Source organism: Otolemur garnettii, unplaced genomic scaffold (assembly GCF_000181295.1).
Source record: "Otolemur garnettii isolate 467f Iridium unplaced genomic scaffold, OtoGar3 scaffold00108, whole genome shotgun sequence".
NCBI classification, from domain to species: Eukaryota; Metazoa; Chordata; class Mammalia; order Primates; family Galagidae; genus Otolemur; species Otolemur garnettii.
The window spans coordinates 5528958-5539030 of NW_003852503.1; the positions used below are offsets into that span (position 1 = coordinate 5528958).

Sequence of the window (10073 nt, forward strand, 5' to 3'; positions counted from 1 at the left end):
CACCTGTTGCTCAAAGGAGTAGGGTGCTGGCCCCATATGCTGGAGGTGGTGGGTTCAAACCCAGCCCTGGCCAAACTGCAACAAAAAAATAGCCAGGCATGTGGCAGGTGCCTGTAGCCCTGCTACTTGGGAGGCTGAGGCAAGAGAATTGCCTAAGCCCAGGAGTTGGAGGCTGCTGTGAGCTATCTGACGCCATGGCACGCTACTGAGGGCAACAAAGTGAGACTCTGTCTCTACAAAAATAATTTTTTTTAAAAAAGGCCTTTAAAAAAAAAAGAAAAGGAACAAGTAGGAACAGAATTTGGAGTTATGATGTAGACACTGTTTTAAGTATCATAGCAATCAAGTTGAACTTCCTTAAATAGGCTTTATCGTTTAGTATTTTCAGTCTAAATTATATATGAAAAATGGGGCACCATAATCTTTTCAGAGTAAAGCTTTAAAATCTTCATCTGGTCTTGGCTAGGAAAGTCTTTTCCTGGATGAAGGCTTTCTTAATCCTTGTCTACTCCTATTTGGAGCCTTCTAAATGTACTCCATAAGCTTCTATCCCTCAGCTTAACTAGTCTTTCCTTACCTGTGCACTGCAAGTTATTCCACGAGTAATAGATTTTTATTCATCTTTATATCTTTAGTATCTATGCCTGGACTATATTAGGAACTCAGTAAATGGCTGATAGAATTAATGAAGTATTTTTCTCTCCTTATTCTTTCCACATAGGCACACACTGCTTTTGTATTAAGAATTCCATCAGGTCCTTCCAAAAGGGCCCAGAAATACATTGGGGTAGCTTCCTGTCCAAGACCTCTGAGAATATTTCTTTGACCTCTACAGAATGGCAGGAACTAAGAAAAGGCATAGGATGGTAAGAAGCTGAAACTGCCTAAAGAATGGTAAGGGGGGGGGGTGTTCAACTTCTTTGAGAATCTAATGAAAAATACTTTCCCCAGGAAAATGGACACAAAATGTGCTATCTTGGTTCCTGGACCCCTTGAATGCTTGACTTTCCCTGGAACATCCCCAATCAGGACTTAAGAGAGCGGCCATGGTCAGCTATTCTATCTTCTCCATCAGCCCCATTCTTGTCCATTCTAGAGTACTGGTACTGACCACCGATGACCAAAAGACAAGAACCTCCATGGAGATGGCAGATACTCTGAGAAAAGAGAAGTCTCATGAAAGTATGGAGGGGAGAACAGAGCACTTAAAAATAAAAACTGCCCCAGGACTGGGGACAGCGGCTCACACCTGTAATTCTAACACTTGGGAGGCTGAGGCCAAACTTGAGTTCACAGGTGCAAGACCAGCCTGAACCAGAGTGAGACCTTGTCTCTTTAAAATAGCCGGGCATTGTGGCAGAAGCCTGTAGTCCCAGCTACTCGGGAGGCTGAGGCAAGAGAATCACTTAAGCCAAGAGTTTGAGGTTGCTGTGAGCTGTGATGCTACGGCACTCTACTGACAGCAACAAAGTAAGACTCTTGTCTCAAAAAACAAAACAAAAAAAACTACCCCAGTAACTAAAAGGGACACAAGCTCCTCTTTCTATCTCCTTGTTACCTAGTTAACTGCCACCAAACATAAGGAAGAAATGAGTAACAGCCCAAGCGTTTCTTTTATTACCAAAAACACCTGTTATACATACTCAGTAACTCAAATTCCATCCCTGAGGATAACCATGAAAAGTCCTTGGGTTTGTAGGAGGAAACCTTAAGAGGGAAATGGCTACTTGATTCTCAGTGCCTTGGCTGGTAGCAAGGAAAGGGCCCTTGCAGAGACCAGTCATACACCATCCCTGGGCCTAAGGACCCCTGGAAAGAGGAATGCATGTAAATTGACTAAGGATTTAATCACCGTCCAGCCTGTCTTGGGGGTTATGGTTAAGTTCTGATAAGAGCCCCCTTAACAAGATCACATATCCAGGATGCCCCCAAAGAATCCAAACGCCTCAGGCTCCCCACAAAACACAGTTTGGCAGAAAGGGGAAGCCCAGAGTCTGCAGTGATGTGAGCCCAGGTCAGACTGAACCATGCTGCTCTCAACACCATTCCTAAAGGCATCCACTGGCAAAGGCTGCCCACTAGGGACATTGCCACCTGCCTGGCTCAAACTCTGGGGGCTTAGGATAGGAATGGTCTGGGTCCTTGGCCTTCATGCTGTCTGGACCTCTGGCTCCTCAACTATTCCTTGAAGCTTTTCTATGATGCTCTCTGGGGGTGGCTCAGGGGCTCCAGGGGGCTCTCCTGGGGCTTCAGACAGCACATAGTAGACAATCTCTTGTTGGCCTTGGGCATTGGTCTGATTCACAACATGGATGACAGGGCTAGAGTTGTCCTGAGAGGCTGAGAGGGCTGTCCTCTCACTGCTTCTGCCCTCTTCTTCTTCCACCTCTTCTTTAGATCCTGGCTCTCCTGGCACTGTTTCTAGAATGATGCCCTGTAGGCTGCTCTCATTCAGTGAGGCTCCCAGGCCTGATCCCTCTTGTGGCTGCCGCAGCAGTTGCTGTGTCAGCTCTACACTCTCATAGCGAACCAGCTGCAGCCGCATGTAGCCGTCTTCATGTTCCTTGTACCTGGTAAGGCAGGAACATAAAGGGGAGCAAACAAAGGAAGGGTGATGCAGACATAGCCTGGAGACTGTGGGAATGGGAAGAGACAAAGACAAGGGATGGAGAAGTTCTGGGACTCTAAGTGACGGGAGATGAAGACAAAAAAGGTCTTTATTGGAATATATAGAAGAAAAGGCAAGAGAGGATCATAATTCCAAATGAAAAATTTCATGCAGAAACCCAACAGGGGATGAGGTGGTGGATAGAGACTGATTGCCTGTGTTGGAGACAAGAGTGTCAAAGGATTTATGGGAAGTCCATGGAGCTAAGGATCAGGACCCTAGACACTCTAGTTCTAGCTCTGGCTGCAAGGCTTTTGGCACCATTTATTGGGTTTGGCATTGTACCTGGGATTCAAAAATCAGAATAAGCTTTGCTAATTCTTTGCCACTATTCTCAGGGTTCCTCAAGCCTAAATAGACATCAAAGCACCAACAAATTAGAGGTTTTTTAAACGCATCAAAAAGGTATAGAAAAAAATTTTGAGTTAATATGGAGAGGTTTGAGAGACATACCGAAAACGGGGGTGACCTGAGGGCCACTTGAACTGGTGTTTCTTGCGAAGGTGCACAGTGAGGTTGTTGCCCCGGGTGAAACACTTATCACACACATGACACTTGTACCTTGGCTCTGAGTCTCCCTGATAAGGAAGGGAGGGAGAAGTAAGGCCAGCTCTTCACCCCGGGGCCCCCCACACTTCTGCTCGCCCTTCTCATCTCCAGCCCCACTTACTTCATGCACTTTGCGGTAATGGGACTTGATAGAGCACAGGGATCGGGCACTGAAGCTGCAGTTCTCAAAATCACACCTGTAGGCTGGCTCCTTGCTGTGGGTATCCAGGTGTTTCTGGAGGTCAATCAGATTCTTGCAGCTGCCAGGAGAGTTCAAGATGTGTTGGAGGCATGGGGGACCCTAGAAGAAGCTCTGTTTTCTGGCCCCTGGTTCCCCTTACCTGTAGTCACAACAGTCACATTTAAAGGGCCGGTCCTCACTGTGGCGAAAGCGCATGTGATTGCGGAGGGAGGAAGGCAGCGGGCAGGTCATGTCACACAGAGGGCACTTATAGTGATTCACTAGAGGAATAGAGAGGAGGCTGTGATTTGAGGACTTGTGGGCGATTAGAGGGCAGGCAGGGAGACTGGGGACAGCAAGGCACTCACCATGGTTGCGCATGTGATCCCGTAAGAGCCGCTCTGTGGCAAATCTCTTGGAACAGTGAGAACACTGGAAGCGCTGCTCTGGGGTTGGCAGGCAGAAGAAAGGAGGGCCGTGGGGGATGGTAGAGAGGCAGAGAGGAAGGGGACCAACCCAGGCAGAAGGGAACCACCCAAGGAGAAAAGGGAGCTCAGGGAGCTATGGATGGACACAGTATCATGGAAAGAGCATGGGACTTGGAGTCGAGAACCTGAGTTAGAGTCCCGGCTTCACCACTTACTAGCTGTGTGATCTCAGGTAAGTGATTTAACCTCTCTGAGCCTCAGTTTCCTCATCTGTAAAAAGGGGGATAAGAAGCCTACCTCATGGGGCTGTTGTGAGGATTCCCTGAGATAACTGATATGGCACACAGTTAAGCACTAAGTAACAATGTCTATGGATCTGAAGTGGCAAAGAGACTATGGGAGGTCCCTAAGCCCAAAATGAGGAGCCTAAACTGTGGTTCTCTTCAGTGGCCACCTCTCCTGGAAACATGCCCCCAACCCCACTCTAAGCAGGGCAGCCTGCACCCACCCACCCCTCCTCTGATTGCTTACGATCCAATGAGGTCTGGCGACGGATGTGATCTAAGAACTTGGTATTGTTGGCAAACATGCCCCCACAGGTGGGGCAGGCCACCACCTTCTCTTGGGTGTGGCTACGGAGGTGCTCTCGAAGCTTACAGCGGTCTTTGAAGGTACAGGTACAGCCTAGGAAGGATGGCCTTGTCAGGCTCCAGCCACAAAACCCCTAAGTAGGTGTCAGTAGTACCCCGAGGTCTTTCTAACCAGCAGCCAACTTTGCCCTGTAGGACTGGCCCCAACCCTGGCTGCAATATCCCATTAGGAATCCCAGGGTTTCTTCTAGAGCCCAGAATTTAAGAAGCAGCCCTACCTTTCCAGCCACACAGCACCACGTGGTTGTCTTTGCCGACTGCTTGGTATTCACAGCACAGGCTGTGTGCTTCCACGTGCCGATAAAACCACTCGGGATTGTCGAAGGTACTCTGTGCCAGGGCAACTTGGGGTAAGGACTAAGGGTGGGTATAGGGACACTTACCCCAACTTGGGGTGAGGTCTAAGGGTGGATACAGGGACTCTTACCCTAAGGGACTTTTTGGCCCTCTCCCAAATTAACCTGATGGGGATGGGAAAGTTTGAGGAAAGGAGCTATGTGGAAATGGAGAGACACTAGCAGGAATCTTGGACACATAAGGCATTCCTGAAAGGGTCAAGGCATCTTGAGTTAAGATCCCAGCTTCCTTCCACCCCAATTACCGACACTGTCTGCTGACCTCACAGTGCTCCCACAGACACAAGAAGTGGTCAGGGATGTCAGGGATGACGTTCCGGCTTTGGAAGTCCAGGATGCAGGGGCTGAGGTCAGCCTGGCTTTGCAAGGCTTGCAGTCCCCACTGCTTCAGCTTGGTGTGGTAGCAGTGGAAGTAGACATGGCGGATGAGGTCAGCAGAATTGTCCAGAGAACAAAAGCCACATTCCTGCCACAAGCAAGAGAATTCTTCCTCTGCAGAAAGGGGTTTAGAAGGAAAAGTCTGATACTTTCCAAGATTCAGCTCTCCTTCTACCTGTAGCACTCAGCAGGGAGTGAGGAGGCTGGCTGAACTCCAATCAAATTACTGAGAGTTCATTCAGCAGCTACCAGGTTTTAATGACGATCAATCACCCGCCAGGTACAGGGGAAATGACAGGCAGAGAGAGTCTCATTCTTTCCCTCACATAGCTTTTAGTCAAGGAGAAAGAACATTAATCAAATAATCACATTTATACATATAAAACTACGACCAGTAATAAGTGTTATGAAGAGAGGGGTACATGGTATTATGAAACTGTATTAAATAGAGGTAATTTGATATAGATAAGAGTAGGGGGATGGTACTGGGAAGTGTTCCTGTGTTGAGATCTAAAGGACAAGTATCTATCTATAAATAGGTAAAGAAATACAGTCTAGCTCTAGGGAGAAGTCTCAATGTGTGTAAGGCCTCTGCCACAAACTCAGAAACAGCAGATGTGGCTGGCACACATCACCTTCCACTTCTCTCCATGAAGCAGTCACTCTTCCTCTTGTTCTGCCCAAGAACTGCCCTCTCAGCCTACCACTCTGGGAGGCCAAGGCAGGTGGAATGCTTGAGCTCAGGAGTTTGAAACCAGCCTGAGTAAGAGCGACACTCCATCTCTACTAAAAACAGAAAAGTTAGCTGGGCATTATGGCAAGCACCTGCAGTCCCAGCTATCTGGGAGGCTGAGACAAGAGGATCGCTTGAGCCCAGAAGTTTAGAGGTTGCTGTGAGCTATGATGACACCATGGCACTCCACCCAGAGCATCAGAGTTAGACTCTGTGTCAATTTAAAAAAAAAAAAAAATCTGACTTCTCCAAAAAGGCCCCAACAAATCAACTATTCCAATCCATTTCCTACCTCTCTAGCATTCTAGCATCTAAGCACTAAATTTTCTTTTTTTTTTTGAGACAGAGTCTCATTTTGTCACCCTCAGTAGAGTGCTATGGCACCAGAGTTCACAGCAACCTCAAACTCCTGGGCTTAAGTGATTCTCTTACCTCAGCCTCCCAAGTAGCTAGGACTACAGGCACCTACCACAATGCTCAGCTATTTTTAGAGACACTCTGGCTCAGGCTGGTCTCCAACCTGTGAGCTCAGGCAATCCAACCACCTTGGCCTCCCAAGTGCTGGGATTATAGACATGAGCCACCACACCTGGCCTAAGCACCAAATTTTCAATGCCTTGTAGAAATTTGTTTTGAAAAGGAGATATTTTCAATTTTATATTTTGTATAAATATATCTTTTTTGTATAAATAGTATACTTCTGAAATTATCAGTTATAGTGCATAGTCACTAGACATAAAACAGAATGTGACATAGGGTAAGAAAAGCTGCCTCCATATTTTCTGGAATTTTTTTTCAAAGTGTGCTAAGACCCATTAGTGAGTGGTAAAATCAATTTAGTAGACGGCAAACTACGTTTTTTTTAGACAGAGTCTCACTTTATCGCCCTCAGTAGAGTGCCGTGACGTCACAGCTCACAACAACCTCCAACTCCTGGGCTTAGGCAATTCTCTTGCCTCAGCCTCCCAAGTAGCTGGGACTATAAGCTATAACCACCTGCCACAACGCCCGGCTATTTTTTGTTGCAGTTTGGCAGGGGCCAGGTTTGAACCTGCCACCCTCGGTATATGGGGCCAGCACCCTACCTACTGAGCCACAGGCACCGCCCCACACTTATATATATATTTTTAATACAAGAGAATAAGATAGGGCAGTGCCTGTGGCTCAGTGGGGAGGGTGCTGGCCACATATATTGAGGGTGGCGGGTTCAAGCCCAGCCCGGCCAAACTGCAACAAAAAAAAGCAGGGCGTTGTGGCAGGTACCTATAGTCCCAGCTACTTGGGAGTCTGAGGCAAGAGAATTGCCTAGGCCCAGGACTTGGAGGTTGCTGTGAGCTGTGACGCCATAGCACTCTACCGTGGGCAATAAAGTGAAACTCTGTCTCTACAAAAAAAAAAAAAAAGAATAAGATAGAACATTTCAGAGATAATTTAATAAACATACGTATTATTTTGAGTATTTTCTTAACTTTTGTGTAAAGGCTTGTGACATAAACTGTATATCCTAACCTGTGGTTGTAGGGGAAAAAAATGAAAATACTACAAGTGTTAAAAAAAAAAAAAAGGTTACAGCTTTTCATCTATATTTAACATATATACACACGTAAAGAGAGATGTGAGAAAGAATGTTCACTAAAGTACTATCAGCAACTGCCTATGGACAGTGGGATAGCAAACTTATTCCTTATATCCTTATTGACGAAGTTTTCTGTAAATGAGTTTACAATGTTTTTATAAACAAAGCACAATTAAGGAAACAAACCACCATTCTTTCAGGCTACCTTCTCCCTCTGGGAAAGGAAAGTCGGATTTTCTACCTTCCCTTGAGCTCTTTCCCCTTTCTCTGTCCTGCTCCCTTACCAAGTGGGTCATCTTCCTCCTCCTCATCCTCTTCTTCCCCAGAGCCATGCAGGTGCTGCTGCAGGTGCTGAGTGACGTGCTTGAAGAACTCCTCCATGGCTGAGCACACAAAGGAGCAGGACCCCCACTCACACTGTAGCCACAGATTCTCCTTCCGGGGAACTTTCCCAGGAGGAGGCATGGCCTCCACCCTAGAGGAAGAGGAAGAAATCCACAAATGTAAGGACTCCACCCAGTGCTGGGGGGGGGAAACAGCTGGGCAGGCAACTTGCCTACAATCAGCAGGTGTTTTTCTAGTAACCCATGAGAAATCCCATGTTTCTTCATAAGGGAAGAGAAGTTTCTCAAAACCCTGGAAGCTGTCTGGTGTTCTTGGGAATGAAGGACAAAAACTAACATTATTAAGTCTGTGCCAGGCACTAAGCTAAATACTTTAACAGACATTTTCTTTTCTTTTCTTTTCTTTTTTTTTTTTTTGCGATGGAGTCAAGCTGAACCCCTGGGTAGTGTTGTGGCATCACAGCTCACAACAACCTCCTGCCTCCACCTCCCAAGTAGCTGGGACTACAGGTACCCGCCACAACACCCGGCTATTTTTTGGTTGCAGCCGTCATTGTTGTTTGGCAGGCCTGGGCTGGATTTGAACCCACCACCTTAGGTGTATGTGGCTGGCACCTTAGCCACTTGAGCCACAGGCGCCGAGCCTAACAGACGTTTTCTCAAGAAGCTTCAGAGCAACCCACTAAGAAGTAATAAAGTATTCTTATGGGAGGCAGAACAATGCTCAAGTTCTGGGAGAGGGACCAGAGTTCAAATCCACACTCCGCTATCTACTATCTACCCTTAAGTTCTGAACATTCTTTTTTTTTTTGAGACGGAGCCTCAAGCTGTCCCCCTGGGTAGAGTGCCGTGGCATTACAGCTCACAGCAACCTCCAACTCCTGGGTTCAAGCGAGTCTCCTGCCTCCGCCTCCCAAGTAGCTGGGACTACAGGCGCCCGCCACAACACCTGGCTATTTTTTGGTTGCAGCCGTCATTGTTGTTTGGCGGGTCCGGGCTGGGGATTCGAACCCGCCACCTTAGGTGTACGTGGCTGGCGCCTTAGCCGGTTGAGCTATAGGTGCCGAGCCAGTTCTGAACATTCTTGTCTGCAAAATTGGGATAACAAATTTTTTTATTTTTAACTTCATATTCACTATGTGAAGAACCACATTAAGCATTATTTGTATTATCATTTAATTTCCAACACCATCCTATGAGGTAGGTACTTTTTTTTTTTTTGAGACAGCGCCTCAAGCTGTTGCCCTGGGTAGAGTGCCATGGCATCACAGCTCACAGCCACCTCCAACTCCTGGGCTCAAGTGAGTCTCTTGCCTCCACTTCCCAAGTAGCTGGGATTATAGGCACCCACCACAATGTCCGGCTATTTTTTGGTTGCAGCCGTCATTGCTGTTTGGCAGACCCAGACTGGACTTGAACCCGCCAGCTCAGGGGTACGTGGGTGGCGCCTTAGCCGCTTGAGCCACAGGCGCCGAGCCCGAGGTAGGCACTTTTTAACTTCATCTATAAATAAGGACCTGTTTGGTGGGTTGCAGTGGCTCATGCCTATAATCCAACACTCTTGGAGGCTAAAAAGGGAATAATGATAATTGAGGCCATAAGGTCAAGACCAACCTTGGCAAAACAGTGAGACCCCATCTCTACAAAAAAAAAAAAAAAGTAAATCAATTAGCTGGGTGTGGTAGTGTGTGTCTATAGTCCCAGCTACTTAGGAGGCTCAGGCAGGAAGATCGCTTAAGCCCAGGCCTTGAGGTGCGCTATGATCACACCCCTGTATTCCAGCCTGGACAACAAAGCAAGACCCTACCTAAGAAAAAAGATAAGGACCTGAGGCTTGAGAGGTTAACTGATTTGTCCAAGGCCACACACTACAAGGTCAAGTTGGTCTGATTCCAAAATCTGCACTCTTTGTACTTGATACAGTCTACATACAATCCCAGAAGTTCCTAACTTCTTTTTGCATCATGTCACAAGTCCCCTGCCAGACTTTCAAAGTGCCATACCTGTTTCTGCGTAACTTACCCAATGATTTATACTCCATCATGCCCCTAACACCTTCTTTTAAATATACATTTCATCTGAACATAAGAAGCTATTTCTGTCTATATGTAGCACCTTATTAGGCATGCTTACGTGTAGAGTACTGGATATTTGCTGAAGAAAAAGGAACACAGAACTAAAGTTTCTCAATTTTTTTTTTTTTTTTTTTT

General features: G+C 46.7%; 1 protein-coding gene across 2 annotated transcripts in view; it reads right to left on the bottom strand.

Moving 5' to 3' along the window:
- Positions 1 to 1594: 1594 nt before the first annotated feature.
- Positions 1595 to 10073, bottom strand: part of HINFP (histone H4 transcription factor) — a 13479-nt gene continuing 5000 nt past the window's right edge. The window contains exons 3-11 of one of the 2 annotated variants that reach the window (XM_012809581.2): positions 7804 to 7994; positions 5095 to 5324; positions 4695 to 4806; positions 4358 to 4510; positions 3767 to 3844; positions 3559 to 3679; positions 3339 to 3477; positions 3122 to 3246; positions 1595 to 2570 (exon numbers count right to left, since the gene is read on the bottom strand). In XM_012809581.2, the coding sequence (XP_012665035.1) occupies positions 2150 to 2570; positions 3122 to 3246; positions 3339 to 3477; positions 3559 to 3679; positions 3767 to 3844; positions 4358 to 4510; positions 4695 to 4806; positions 5095 to 5324; positions 7804 to 7984 (1560 nt within the window). In that variant the 5' untranslated portion in view covers positions 7985 to 7994 and the 3' untranslated portion in view covers positions 1595 to 2149. Of the gene's footprint in view, positions 2571 to 3121; positions 3247 to 3338; positions 3478 to 3558; positions 3680 to 3766; positions 3845 to 4041; positions 4097 to 4357; positions 4511 to 4694; positions 4807 to 5094; positions 5325 to 7803; positions 7995 to 10073 lie in introns of those variants that run through there. The other variant, XM_023517326.1, reaches the window with a different exon arrangement.